This window comes from Chlorocebus sabaeus, chromosome 21 (assembly GCF_047675955.1).
Source record: "Chlorocebus sabaeus isolate Y175 chromosome 21, mChlSab1.0.hap1, whole genome shotgun sequence".
NCBI lineage: Eukaryota > Metazoa > Chordata > Mammalia > Primates > Cercopithecidae > Chlorocebus > Chlorocebus sabaeus.
Window position 1 is genome coordinate 106,353,566 of NC_132924.1, and position 15,633 is coordinate 106,369,198.

The 15,633-nt window shown below is 37.0% G+C and overlaps 1 protein-coding gene across 2 annotated transcripts in view; it reads left to right on the forward strand.

Annotated features, from left to right (window-relative positions):
• EXOC4 (exocyst complex component 4) overlaps positions 1-15,633 on the forward strand; it is an 818,776-nt gene that overhangs the window by 107,787 nt on the left and 695,356 nt on the right. For both annotated transcript variants that reach the window (XM_007982965.3, XM_073009345.1), the window contains exon 7: positions 15,448-15,622. In XM_007982965.3, coding sequence (XP_007981156.3) covers positions 15,448-15,622 — 175 coding nt within the window. The remainder of the gene's footprint in view (positions 1-15,447; positions 15,623-15,633) is intronic.

A 15,633-nucleotide genomic window follows, 5' to 3' on the forward strand; every position in this document is an offset into this window, starting at 1 on the left:
ATCAAAGATTAAATTTGGGGGTTGGGATTCCAAATGACTGATAATTTTGAGCTAGTCTCTAGTTGTTGTGTGCTATCAAATGCTTTAAAACTTTTCAGGGATTAATTCTCTTGAATTAAGCACAGTCATTCAAAAATGATCAGCACTGTTGCTTCTAAAGGATTGGAATTTTAGAAGCAATATTGTCAAATTATCGCTTGAAGCTTGTGGTGCTTTTGTGCATTGAACTTTACTTAGGAAGGTATTAGTGGCATTTATTTCAGAGAGAAGTAAAATCACAATACTTGGCATTATTTTTTATTATTGTTTACCATTCATGAAATTTTACAGTTAAAGATCCATGAATTTATTTTTTTAAAGAAAGTTGGAACATAGACTAAAAAATCCAAAAATCCTGTTCCCCAACGTGCATATTTTCTCCCCCACCCTCCAATGAAATATCCTGTTCTAAAACATTAGCTATTCTGAGACAAGATACCCATACTGTAAGTTTCCCTGAAAGTTTCATCATCTTATTAAATATATTCTGGTTGTGATGCATTGCAGGCTTGTTTTCATTTGTCTTTATGTAAAGAGAATTAATGTTGTGTGCTATTTTGCTAGAAATGTAGAAGGAAACAAGGTAGTGAATTCTTTCTTGCTTTTAATTCCTACAGAGCCAGGATACTTTCCCAGCCAGTTTTTTAGAAAATTACTTTGGTGACCTACATATTATTTTATTTTATTTTGTTTTTGATCTCCCAAACTATCTGTTGTCTGTTTATAGGAGAAATATTTTGTCTTTTCTGTTCATTCATAATCTATCAGTGTCTTTAAGCCTCCACTTACTATTAAAGGAAAATATTCAAATACAATTATTGCCAACTTGATAAACATTAGGGTAACATTTGCCTTCCTAATTTACCAGAACCACCTGCTACCCATTATTTCTCTAGAAAGACAGGCAGTGTCTTCAACTTCAGATGGTGACTGTAGCCTGAAGCCTCTGCATTTCAGAATCGATTTCTTCAACTCCTGCTGCCTGATTGTTGATTCTTTCCCAAAATCCAATTCATGAGTATTTTTATATTATTTTTATTTAAAAGAAGCTGGAAGGAGTTCTATACTTAACAAATAAGAAAAGCGTAAGGAAGAGATGGAAGAAAAACTTATCAAAGATGTGGTATCTTGTCAAGAATATGGAAGAAAAGAATATGGGAAAAGAGAATGGTTGGCATGTGGGAGGGAAATGGACCTGTTTAAATGCGAAGGCAAAAATTCATTGCACGAAGGGATGGTGGAGGTCAGCTTCACTTAGGTAGAGCTTTTGGTCCTAGAGAGGGCAGAAAGCGTTGAGTGAGTTGAAGCCATTGCTTCCAGGGAGACATTGCTCTCTTTTGGAAGGAAACCATTTTAAAAGCTTCATTGACCTCTGTTATGAAGAAAGAAGATTAAATGTCAGATGTGAAAAGCAGAGAACTTTGTGTGTTTTGGGCTTGTTGTGATATTGAAGAAAGCTTCATGGAAAACATGGGAAAGAAATACGCTTAATGCTAAAAGTAGTTGTGTTTGATTAGTAGGCTTGTAGTCTTTGCTTTTTCCTATTTTGCACCTCAAGTTATAGTCAAAATAATTCATAATCAAGAAATTACATTATTACTTAAGTTATTTTAATCACAAGAAATTATTAGAAATTAAAATGCCTATGGGGGTATGAAAGTTCATAAAACTAAATTTTAATATAGAAAAATGTGATACCTGTTTTTAAACCAACTTGATATCATTCATTAATTTTATTATTATGTGTAACTTTATATATGTTTGGTTATTTATTGGCTGCCTCTAGAATGGAAGAGAAGAGAGCACTAGTTTGTCTTGTTCAGCACTGGTGTATCTCCAGAATCTAGCACAGTGCCCACCTGACCCATAAGAAATTTATCGTTGATTGCAAGAATAAATTCCACATTTATGAAATATCTGCCATGGACCAGACACTGGGCTAAAATGCCCAACAAATTATATGTGGTCCCTGTCCTCCTGGAGTTTAAAGGGGGAAGAAAGGCATTACTCAAAGAACCCTAAGATGTGAGAATGAAAGCAACCAGATTCTTGATATGCCATTTTCACTGATTTTGCTTACCTCTGTGTTGATTGAATTTTAACTGTTGCCAAGTGTGCTTTTAGAGATGATACCAGTTTTTCATATCATGGATAATGTTTGAGAGTTCCTATGTCCCCTTTCCAACAGATTGTATTATCAAATACTTTTATCCTTGCCAATCTGAGAGGTGAAAAATGGTATTTCCAAGGTGATTTGGATTTGCATTTTTATTATAAGTACGGTTACACTTCTTTTCGTTTGTATAAAAGTAACTTGTCATGATATCTGGGTTATATATGGATGTATTACTTCAAAATAAAATAGGTTGTGAGTGAGGATACATTTACAACAAGCCATGAAATGATACTGAAGCAGGGTAATAGGTACAAGGTGGTTCATTATCCTATTATCTTCACTTTTTTAATGTTTGAAATTTTCAACAGTACAATATTTAAATAGTGTTTATTTCCTTTTCAGTGAATTATTTTTCTAATATGTTTGTCTTTTCTTGATTTGTAGGAAGTCTTTACATTTTTCTAGCATGTTTGTCTTTTATTGATTTGTAGGAACTCTTTACATATCTAGGAAATTGATTCTTTGGAATTCATTTTGTAACTTTCTGCCAGTTTCTCTTTTGACTTCATGATGTTTCTGGGCATGTAGACATTTGTTTTAATTTTTTATGAGGCTGTATTTATCAGGTTTTATAGCTTCTGGGTTTTGTGTCATACTTAGAGCTTCCCTACTCTTAGATTATAAATAAAATTTACAACACTTTTCTAGTACTTACATAGTCTCATTCTTAATATTTATATCTTTGATACATCTGGGACCTGAAGGAGTGGCCAAACGACTTTTGAGCACACTTGACACGTACTACACTGTATTGTAAGGGGTTGTACACCTTTTTCATTTCCGTCACCCATGTATCTGTCATGTAATTGATTGTCCATGTTAGCTGCATAATTGCTGAATAATTCTAACATTGAATCATTTATAATATAGCCATGGTTCTTCTCAAGGTTGGTATTTGCCTCATTTTCTAAAACTCTTTCTTCCCTCCTGGTTTTTCAGTCTGTGAAGACTGAGATTTTCAGAAATACATTGAATTATTGCTCTAAAAATGAAAAAATAAACTTTTGAAATATTTTTTATAATTTGGAGGCCAGAATTCAGAATGAGGGCATACTGATGTAATAGAACATTCTTATAAAATGTTTTTATCTGTGAGGAAGACTAAAGGCTCAGGCCTCAAGGATAGTTTTGTAGTATAAATACCATGTTTATGGAAAGAGAAGTAAATGAAATATTGATCATGATTTTTGTTTTAGACCTGTGGCTAGATTCAGGCATGAGTTTCTTTTTCATATAAATAACATTTCCTTTTATCTCTTCTTTCTATATTAGTTACCCGTCTTCTAAGTATCCGAAATGCAGAACATGGTAGAATTGGTCATTTTATTTTACAGAAAAGTCATTTAAGAGCAGCTTTGAAGCAAGGTCAGGCATTTGTCCTTGTGGCTTCTTATAGCCATTCCCAAGCACCGCATGTAGCACCTGGACATGCTTGGAATCAGGAAGGGCCTCCGTGTAATTTAGATGAGTAGTTAATTCGAATCAAAGCAAGCGGCAAGCAAGTAAATTTAACTTCAGTGATTATGATTCCATTTGATTAAATCTCTACTTTTGATTACACGTATCAGTGAGAACATGCTTTAAATATACCCAACTATTAAATATTGAAGGGGATGAATAGGATGAACCAGGGACATATAGAAGAAATCCCACTATTCTTCAACTAGGATATGTCCCCTGCAGCTTAACTGAAATATTTTTAGAACAAATGAATTAATTCTTTTTACATATGGGACTTATTACTCCAATTGTTAACTAAAATATATAATCATTACCATGAAAGGTCCCAAGTCTATATACTTCCTAGTAAGACTTAAATAAATTAATTGATAATAGCTCCATCACATATACAGTGACTGAGAAATGTCGATAATGTTCATAGTTCTTTTGTAAACATGAGGTTGGACAGCTATCATTCTGGTTGTGTATTGTCCTTTGGTTATAGTCATTAGAAAAAGGCTTCTTGGCTGAATAAGCCAGAGATGTTACTACATATTACATTTCTTAAACCTTTGTTTTTTTGTGTGGCAAAGTTTAAAAAAAAAACAAAAACCTACTCTCGATTTCTCATGTTTTACATATTATAGCAGGTTCAAATTAAAGATCTGACCTGTCAGAGGAATAGATACAATCTGTTTCATGGACTGTCATAACTTTATTTAGATGTCAGCCGTCGTGCTATATCAAGGCCACTTCTCTGTTTGCTACAATGGGAGCTGCCTTAGGTTTTGTCATTTTTGTACACTTGCTAGTGCTGTAATAGGAAAGGCACTCCAAGCTCAGACTAATACTGGATCTTTTCATTGCAAAAACAAACTAACAAACCTATGTCAAAGGAAATTATTCCATTGATGATGTGTAGGGGCGGTGTCATATATGATTAAAGCACCTTCATGTGTTTCTCAGGCTGATTTCATATTGTCTGGGCTCTTCTAGCTCCTGCCTCATCCTCTTGTCATAGTCTCTAATCAGATTGGACTGTGAGTTTATAAGGGGAGGGGGAGTGTTTAACTTTGTGTTTGCAGCCTGATTTAGGGATGGTAGATATTAAATGCCTACGAGTTTATTTTTGTGGAGATGTGATCTCACTCTGTCACCGAGGCTGGAATGTAGAGGCCCAATCATCATTGCTCACTGTAGCCTTGACCCCACTGGGCTCAAGAGATCCTCCTGCTTTAGCCTCCTGAGTAGTTGGGACTACAGGTATGTGACACGATGCCTGGCTGTTTAAAGTTATTATTTTATTTTATTTTATTTTTTTTGTAGAGATAGTGTCTCACTGTGATTGCCCAGGCTGGCCTTGGACTCCTGGTCTCAAGCAGTCCTTCCACTTTAGCCTCCCAAAATACTGGGATTACAGGTGTGAGCCACCATGCCTGGCCAGTTTTAATGAATGAACAAATAAGAAAAAGATGCAAATAAGGTAATTTAGTGGAAGTTATTAGTATTATATTTTTTTAGCACTACTCACAGTGGGTCTGTGGACCCACATCACCAGTGTCACTTGAGAGTTGGAAATGCAAATTTCTCCAAGAAGCAGTGGTTATTAAATTGGAATGTTTGGGTGCAGGGCCCACAGGACTCTATGCCATGGTTGATTCTTATGCACACTGAAGTTTGAGAACACTCTTTAGATAACATCACAAACATCATAGAATTTTGCAGTTTTGTAGTATTCACGCTTTGCAAAGCTGTCTGCCATCTGGTATCTCACCTGAGTGAGCCTCACCACTTGCCTCCTCACAGGCAGGGGCATTATTATTAATCCCAGATTTACCCAGAGAAATGTGAAAGCTGAAATAATTTGACAGTTCACAAAGCTTGTTCGTGGTGCAATTAAGATTAGAAGTAGTCTTTTTCCACCATGTAAGTTTGCTTTCTGGCTTATATAAAGATGATGTTTCCAACCCATGTTGTGGGCCTGATTTTGTTTGTCCTCAGAAGGATGATCTCTGTACTAAATATCCATTTTCCTACCCATACCTCACACTGTGGTCAGTGACAGGCCTCAGAGATAGCTGGACATGTTGAGAAGCGTGAAAAGCAGCCACAGAGTGCCTGGATTCTAATTCGGTCACTTGAGAATCAAATTTTATTATCTAAATCATTCCTCTAGGGGCATTCTTGTACTAAGAACAATATACAACAAAGCACTAAGAATATGCACCTAAAATCTTAACTTTTGTTATCCCTGGGAAGTAGATTTATGGATCATTTTTCTAATATTCCACTATGATGAAATGTTATTTTTGGAATGGGGGAAAGGATTTCAAAAGAATGATACTGATACTTTAATTCAAAGAAAGAGGGCCTGGGTTTATTTTCTAATTTTAGCCACTAATTTGGCGTACATCAGGATTAGATGTTTGAAGTCATCTCTCCAGAACTCAGAAACCTGACTTGACAAGGAGGGAGTAACACAGGAAGGAAGTGACTAGCGCCAGGCCCCACTTCAGTATTCTTGTTATTTTTACTGTGTTTCATTCTATATTACTACTAATTTTTTCTTGCTCTTTTCATAGAGCAGATGGAGAATTAGTCAGCACTCTTTAAATAGTAACCCCTTTTTACATGAAGACTTATTAATAAGTGGTAAAACGTATTTCTATCCCTTAAAAGTAAGTATTAGATAACCTTGAAGATTAAATGGGCTCCATGTTCTATTTGAAATGAAAAATAGTAACTCAGCCAGGCTTATTAAGGAAATGTGTATGAGACATATGGGCAGGTAAAACAAAGACCATTTTTAGCTAATTGATTATACATTTCTTTTTATAAAATTATAAAGTTTTTATATAAAATCTATGCTCTGAGTTCACTACTTTCTTACCTTTTAGAGCATAGTGGTAGGGAAATAAACATTCTGTGGTTATTGCCTTTGTCTGTTAGTGGGGAAATGCAGAACCCTGATATTAAAGTCTCAGCAGATAAGTAGTAGAACAGAACTAATTCTTCTACCTTGTGTGTGTCTTTGCTTCGTGATCAAGTAAGGCAGCTTCTTGGCTGCAAACATGGGTTTTCCAGCCAAATGACTAATTCAAGGTTCCCTGGATGTTAAATTTAGATTCAGATAGTCTTACCTCACCTTAAATATTGAGCATTTTTCACAGCTTGATGATGTAGCTTTACACTGTTGATGCTTCTTGCCTTCTGCAACTGTGACTGTTTCTTAACATGTGCCTCTTCTTAGCCTTCTGCCTTTTTTCATGGTAGCACTTGAAGATGAGATACCCAGGGATTGCTAAGTTAGTAGATGATCTGGAGAATAAATAACATTTTACTTCTCTAGGAAGTCTGGTTTTAAAACCCGCTGGGTAATTGGATATGTGTTTAAGGAATTAACACTTTCTTCATCCTGATACTTTTCTGTTTTTTAAATGTAAAATATATTTTATTGCCATATTATTAAAGTTGGCTCTTAAAGTGTGTATCTTTCAGCTCGTAACTCTACTTCATGTTCTCGTGTTTAGCTTTATAAGGTTACCTTTTTGAGAGCCTAGTTTTGTGTGAAATATTTTTTATAGAGGGCTTCTAAAATCAGGAGGTTATAATCTATAACACTTTTTTTCTTACCACCTCATCTGTAATCAGGCCTCTCTCCCATTCTGCTGGAGCCCACTTTTTCATTCCTTCATCAACAAATACTCATTTATTGCCTATCGTATGTTATTTTGCCAATTGGTGTCATGCCAAATATTGGAATACAGTAATAAATCAGAAACTCATACCCATAGTGAGCTTACAGTAGGGGGGAAGAGGAAAGGACTGCAGGGAAGGAGAGACTAGTTTGAGGACAGTTTTAATAATCCTGGCAAAAGGCAGCATGGCCTGCATGAGCAAGGTAACTGTGACAATGGAGTGAAGGAGGCCTATTTGAGAGAGAGTAAAGAGGTAGCAGTAAAGAGACTTGGTGATGCGTTGGGTATGAGGGAGGAGGGCAGGTAAGGATTTTTTGCTGGGGCAAGCATTACCATTTACTGACGTACAGAACATGAAGAAGTAGGTTTGGGGAAGAAATGATGAGTTCCATTTAAGTCATATTAAGTTTGAGGTCTACAGCTCAGTGGAGTAATCTGGCCAAGAGATATGTGTGAGAGTTGATAGCAGGTAGATAATTGAAGATTAGGGGCGAATGAGCTCAGCTAGAGAGAGTTTGAGGGTTGAGAAGAGTTTACCACATTTAAGGAACAGGCTGAGGATGAGGTTCCTGAGAAGGAGCAACTGGAGAAGTGGCAGGAAAGCAGAAGAGTGGAGGGTTGTGGAGCCAGTGGAAGCCAGTGTTTCAAGAAGGCAAGAGTGGGCAGTAGAAACAAGTGCTGTGGCTGTTTGATTAAAGGCCAAAATGGGTTTCTTGGATGGAGCAAAATAATTATTAGGGACTTTTAGCAACAGATGTTTTAGTAGAGTTCCAGGGGTGAAAACCTGTTTGTGGTGAGAAGGAAGAGGCAGTATAGACAGTTGGTTCTCTTTCTAGCCTTGGCTTCCCTAGCATCATAGAGTACTTACTTTGGCCTCTCTTCTAAAGTAGTTTCCTTGTTTTCTAACACCCCTAAAAAGGGACATTCTCCAAAACTGTGTCCTTTGTTCTCTTCTTATCTCTGAACTTCAGTTTCCTTGTCTATAAAATGGGGATAAAGTAGTACCTTCCTCATAGGGCTGTCCTAAGGATGAAATGAGATAATCCAAGTAAAGTACTTAACACAGGGCTCAGAATGTTGTGAATAATTAGGAAAGAGTGGCTATTATGAGCATAGGTCTCCTTTTTGTTGCTGTCATGATTTCATTGTCATTGTCACTGATACTTCATTTCAGTCTTACTTTCTTAGGGATCTCCTCCATTATGACACGTAGCTAACTACCTGCCCCTTGTAGAAGAAGGACCCCAGGTCATCATCTTTCATCCTAGACTTCTGCTCATATTGCCATTCTGCATTGCTCATTCTTTTATTCATGAACTCATTTGCCCTCAAAATTTGACTGTTTTCTCCATTCTGGACATTGGTCCATGTGTTATAGGAGAGATGTGTTTACAAAGAACCGTAAAATAGGAATTCTGCCTTCACTTTCTGGCCCAGGAGGCCACGCATGCCTGTTTTGTCACTTCTCTCAGTTCATTGTAATTGTTTGTTTGGAGGGATTGTAGAATCACAGAGGAAAGAGAGAATTAGCTCTTACTCTATGGATTAGGTCTATTTTGGTTATAAGTGCCAGAAATTGAAATCACCTAACTTAATCAAAGAGGAGCTTTTTATTAGAATGATACAGAATTATCGTTGTGGAATATAAGCAGGACTTTACTAACCAAGCTGTAAGAAGGAGAGAGATGCGCTAGGCCTTAGGAACATCCAGAGTATCTCTTATCTCCTTTTCCTCTAGATGGTAAATGTTAAAGATATAGGAATTAACATTGTAACTTTTAATTTGCTGTTGTTTTAAGTGTTACATTCATATATATTTTTGCATGTAGCTCTCACAGTCAATTTCTGAGGAAGCTGAAATTTGGAGAAGTCTAGAGAGCTGGTATTCAAGTCCAGGTTTCTAACTGGCATTTATACCACATTGCCATCCAGGATTAATATTTTCTTTCACCAACTGTGATGCTGTATTGAGTATTACTACATACTGTTTTGTGACTTTAGAAATAACCTGTGAGAGAGGGGTGTGTTATTTTTTTCTGAAGGGTAGAAATCGCAATTAATTGAAATTAAAATCTCTAAGGTTCTTGGGCCTTTACTAATTCAATTCAGTTTAAGGAATCATGAGATAATTTCATGATCTTGCCACTCTTTTGTCTTTTTTAGATCAGTGGTGAAAACCTTGATCCTAGCAGGATGTAAGCAACTGAGCTAGCTGCAACATAATGTTTTATTTCTTTTATTTAATATTTTGTGGTGGGAGTGGGGCAGGGAATGATTTCAATGGGGCGTTGTGTTTTCATCCTCAGTGTGCCTCCAGCTAAAGGCAAACAGCTCTTTCTCAATCTTGTGGGCAGTCAGAGAGTGTATATAAATATTAACAACATATTTCAGTTTATTTCTGGTAGCTTTAAATTGGGCCAAGCTAGTGCAGATTTACATCCTGTTTATGTGAGTGATTCCTAATGTCTTTTATTCTTTGCTGCATCAGGGGAGCGTTGTCTTCCTTTCTCCTTTGCTTTTTAAAGGAGTGTACATGCTGGTGAGGGACAACGTATGGTTGACTTTGGTTTCTTTTTCCTTATTAGTCATTCACTGCTTATCCCACTACTGAGTTCCACTCAATGATCCATTGAAACCCTTCTTGTCAAGGTCACTGGGGACCTTAAGTTGTAAATTTCTTTCTCTTAGCCTTACCATAGCCTTTTACTCTGCTGGTATTCTCTCCTCTTTTGTCCTCTGCAATGTTCCCTGGCTTCCTTCTTCCTCTTTAGTTACTTTCTAACCATCTTTTTAATGATACTCTTTCCTGGAGTGTTGGTCCTGGACCTCACTTGCTTTTCTTATTCTGCATATTATCCCCGAGTGGTCTCATCTCCTCAAATATTTTTCACTTTTAAAATTTCCAGTATCATTCTCTCTGCTGAGCTCCAGACTTGCATATCTGACTACCTAAGGATATACACCTTAAACTTAACATATCCAGATAAAAACCCAACATCTCTCCTTCTAGATTTCTTTTTTTTTTTTTTTTTGAGATGGAGTTTCGTTCTTGTTGCCCAGGCTGGAGTGCAATGGCGCAATCTTGGCTCACCCAGCCTTCGCCTCCTGGGTTCAAGCGATTCTCCTGCCTCAGCCTCCCGAGTAGCTGGGATTACAGGCATGCGCCACCACGCCCAGCTAATTTTGTATTTTTAGTAGAGACGGGGTTTCTCCATGTTGGTCCAGTTCCCGACCTCAGGTGATCCGCCACCTCGGCCTCTCAAAGTGCTAGGATTACAGGCGTGAGCCACCGCACCCGGTGTCCTTCCAGATTTCTGGTTTTACTTTAATTCTTTCTCCCCCCACCTCTCTCAAGCATAAACCAAAGAGTGTCTGAGGCAGGTCTCAACCATTCAGGAAGTTTATTTTACCAAGGTTAAGGACGTAGCCATGACATAGACTCAGGTCCTTATGAAATGTGCCCACACTGGTCAGGGCACAGGTCCTTATGAAATGTGCCCACACTGGTCAGGGCACAGCTTGTTTATTTTTATTTTGAATTTCATACATTTTAGGGAGACATGAGACATCAACCAATATATGTAAAATATACATTGGTTTCATCCCTAAAGGTGGGGCAAGTCGAAGCGAGGAGGGGCTTCCAGGTCATAGATAGATAGAGACAAACAGTTGCATTCTTTTGAGTTTCTGATTAGCCTTTCCAAAGGAAGCAATCAGATACAAATTTATCTCAGTGACCAGAGACATGATGTTGAGTTCTGTCTGTTCTTTGTCCACAAGGAATTTCCGTGTGGACAAACTGTGAGGGAGGTATGTAGCTTTTTAAAAAAATCTTAGTAGCTATTTCTTTAAGGAATAGAACAGGAAGCAGGTTTGCCCTAAGCCGTTCCCAGCTTGACTTTTCCCTTTGTCTTAGTGATTTTGGAGTCCCAAGATTTATTTTGCTTTCACACAGGAAAGGTTAACCATTCTCCTCAGTGTTGCTCAAGCCAGAATTTCAGACAAAGGAAACCTGAACCTTCCCCTCTCTTTAGAATTGTAGCATTACCTCAGCTAGTTCTATTTTCTAATTCGATTTTTCCAGCAGTGTTGTGAGTCTCTTAGAACAGTTATTAATTAATACTTTCGCTTTGCAGATGGGGATACTTGGAGAAGTTGGGAGAGTTTTTTCATAATGAAAGATGTAGAAAGTGTCAGTGCTGGGAAAGAATGGAAATCTGTTGTTTCTTACGTGTTATTTAAGAAGGAGAAACAAACAAAAAACCAAGTGAGCTAAAAGAGAAAAGTTGATGTCCTCCTGGTAGTAAGAATGTAAAGGAATCAGCTTTCACAACACCTCGGTTTTTGAGATGCCAAGTTTCATTTTTCACTATTTTATGTATTTCCTCTTCACTGTTAGAGAGGTGTTGGATCTTCCCTCTCCCCACTCAGAGCCACAGCTGCTGTTCTTTGAACAGCTATATTGAGGTATAATTCGCTGCTGCACAATTCACCTATTGAAAATATACAATTCAGTGGTTTTTATACATTCATAGAGTTTTGCAACCGTCACCACTCTCTGGTTCCAGCAAGTTTATGTCCTCCCTAAAACAAATCCCATATACTTTATCAGTCAGTTCCCACCCACCCCCAGCCTAAGTAACCACTAATATATTTTGTGTCTCTATAAATTTGCCTATCCTGAATATTTTATATTACCATAATCATATAATATATGGTCTTCTGTGACTTTTTTTCACTTACCATAGTAATTTCAAGGTTCATTCTGATTGTACCATGTATCAGTACTTTATTCCTTTTTATGGCCAAATAATATTCCATTGTATGAATATACTGCATTTTATTTATCCATTTATCAGTTGATGGATATTTGGATTGTTTCTACCTTTGAGTTTTTACGCATAACACTGCTAAGGACATTTGTGTACAAGATTTTATGTGCACGTATGTTTTCATTTCTCTTGGGTATAGAGCTAGGAATGGAATCACTGGCTCCATATGGTAACTATGCTTAATGTCCCGAGGAACTGCCAAAGTGTTTTCCGAAGCGGCTGTACCATTTTACATTCCCACTGGCACTGTATGAGAGTTCCAATTTCTCTGCATCCTTACTCATACTTTTATTGCTTTGCTTTTTGATTATAGCCATCCTAGTGGACTGAAGTTCTAGCTCATTGTGATTTTGATTTGCATGTCTCTGATGGCTAATGATGTTAAGGATCTTTTTGTTTGCTTATTGGGCATTCATATATATTCTTCGGAGCAATGGATATTTAAATCCTTTGTCCATTTTTAAGTTCAGTTGTCTTTTTATTACGAGTGTAAGATTTTAGATTTGTCTTTTATCAGATTAATGATTTACAGATATTTTCTCTCATTTTGTGTATTGCCTTTTTACTTTCTTGATGGTATCATTTGAAGCACAAACATTTTAAATTTTGGTGTGAGAGCTGTGGGTTTTATTAAATAACATGACACCATTGTGCTTTGGTAAGGTGGAAGAGAGCTTTCCTCCCGTTAAAATGGCTGGAGGTCTCAAAATAGGTCGAGCTGCAAGTGGAGTGTCACCACTTGTGATCTGTCTCCTAGCTACTATTGCATCTCCTTTCCTTCCTCCCTGTGTAGCCTGTCCTGTGGCTGTGATGGCCACACTAGAGGAACAGGCCTGTTTTGGTTTTGAGCCTCCAGGAGTGGCAGAAGCTGGAACTGTGTCAGCATTTTATTAAGAGATGGCTCTTTTCAAGATGTTAATAGATACTGTGAATCTCATCTTACACCTCTATTCTCTACTGGGTTTTTTTCCCTAAATGTAGCACTGCTCCTGGCTGCTGAGCAGCTCTTGTCCTTGACCGACAGGCAAGGTATGCAGTTGTGGAACTCATTGGCTCTGGAGATAACCAGATAACAGCACCCCTAACAAGAGGAGCCACTTTTCCATTAAAACTTTGCTGCTGGTTCACAATCCTGTATCTAGAACTTCATGCCACTGGGACATTAGACACCAGTGTACCTCAGGCATCTGAATGTCATGGATCAATATGATTTCAAACCATGTTTTGGATACCCCAACATTTACGTTAACATACATTAAGTTTTAATTTTCTCCAGTAAGGACATTTGGCAACATAACTGCCATTCATGGCAGAAAATAACTAAGATTTTCCTATCAAGAGAGTACAAAAGATGTAATGTTAAATAAATTTACCTTTGTGAAAAGTCCATATATTATTCATACTTTGCTATCCACCACTCAAAAACATATTAAGGCTGTAGATTTGTATTTGAGAACCACAGTCTTACATACCTAGAATAAATCTTTGTTGGAAAAGGAGAACTTTCACTTAATCAGGTATTTACTGATTAAGTTACTGATCTGTGTATGATGCCAGATACCAGTTTTATGCGGCTTATTTCCCTGCACCACATTAAGTGTTTCAGTTGGTATGTTTAGACACATGTTTCTGTATCTTGTATGTATCTCTGCTAATATTTGAGTAGTTCTTCAATAACACAGATGAGAAAGAAGAATTATTTTAGATATATGTGAGTATAAATATGAATTTGACCTTTAAAGGATTACAAAGAATCATCAATCAAAAGGTAGAATGACTTCTATTTATAAATACAATGTGTAACGTCTGGATTATGTATGTATATTCTAGGCTGGGAGTACTACATAAACTCTATTGATTTTGTCTCATCCAAATTATAGTGTCAAATAGATATTATGGTTTTACCAGAAGATAGTTATGGGCTGTCACATTGGCACATTAATTACAATAATTGGGCAGTAAAGAAGCCGTAGAATAGATAATGTGCTGTACGTTTTGATGAGATTGTAGTTATAACCCCTTATTTATGGTAATAAAACCTTGTTAATTGACACTGCTGACAAGCTCTTTTGCTTTCCTTTTCAACTTTCCAAGTTGGTTTATCAGTATATTTAGGAATTACAAGCTGAGAGCCACAAAATATACAATAAAGCTCACATTGCAAAATTTTCTGTACTTGTTCATCCTATACATGTTAAATTCATTCAACAGTATTTGCTAATTATTGTTCTAAGTGCTCCTAAGTATTCAGAGATGTATAAAGCAGTGCCTACTCTGCAAGATTAATAATGGAGAAGTGAGGTAAAAAATCTATATATAAAGAAATATGACCGACATTTATTGAGCCACATATGTGAGGCTCACGTGATAAGTTCCTTAAAAGCAGGGCAAAATAGTATACAGGTTCAGAGGAGGAAAAGATGATTCCAGGCCTATGTGATCATTGAAACTGTAAGTCTCAGTGGTAGAGGAATTACTTTGCATCTCTGACATAAATCTTTGTGCTATTTCTAAAGATACATCTACATTCTAGAACTGTAGTGAGAGCTAGGTGGCTAAATGTACTGACATGGAAATTAACTTTTGTTCTAGGCCTAGCTGCACTGCAACCTTATTTTGTGTCCTTGAGTATATAAAATTGATGTAATAATATGTGTCCAGCATATCTCACTATGATGAATGAGATAATGTGGATGCCTGAGCTTCTCCCTGTGGTGAAAGTCAGATTGCTTGGCAGGTGTATATATTTTTTTCAGGCAACTCGGGCCATGCGTTTGGATTGTAGTAAGCGCAGCTTTCCCTGACTAAATGGATTAATATGCTTATCAAAGTGCCTAATTTATTGCTAGGGAATAGCATATTCTGTGTTACATCTGAGCTGTTGTCTGAAATGCGTGCATTCCTTGGAGAAGCTGCCAATATGAATACATAGTAGTAGTATTGTAACCAGTGAGCTATGTTAAAGAGGCAACATATGTTTATTGAGATGCTGTTGCTGGTTTAGGGGCTTTACAATTGGTTTTAAAATTCTTACATCATTTCCATTTTATAGCAGAGGAAACTGAGGCTTAGATAAGTTTTTAAAAGTTGCTTAAGATAATACAGTTGTTTGAATTCACATCTGCTGAAATCTAACGTTTATGCTGTTTACATTGTAGAGTGAGAGTGCTACTTTAGTTTGATGTTTTTGTTGCAGGTCACTGTAAGCCATTTATCTGCATGTATATATGTGTCAATGTTATTTATTTGTTTATGTCACTAGGTTGCTTCTAGAACTGCTGGAGTTACTGTTTGACAAGTTTAATGCTGTAGCCACTGCACACTCTGTGGTCCTGGGATACCTGCAGGACACTGTAGTGACTCCAGTGACTCAGCAGGAAGATATCAAACTCTATGACATGGCAGATGTATGGGTGAAGATCCAAGATGTTCTACAGGTAAGAGCCTT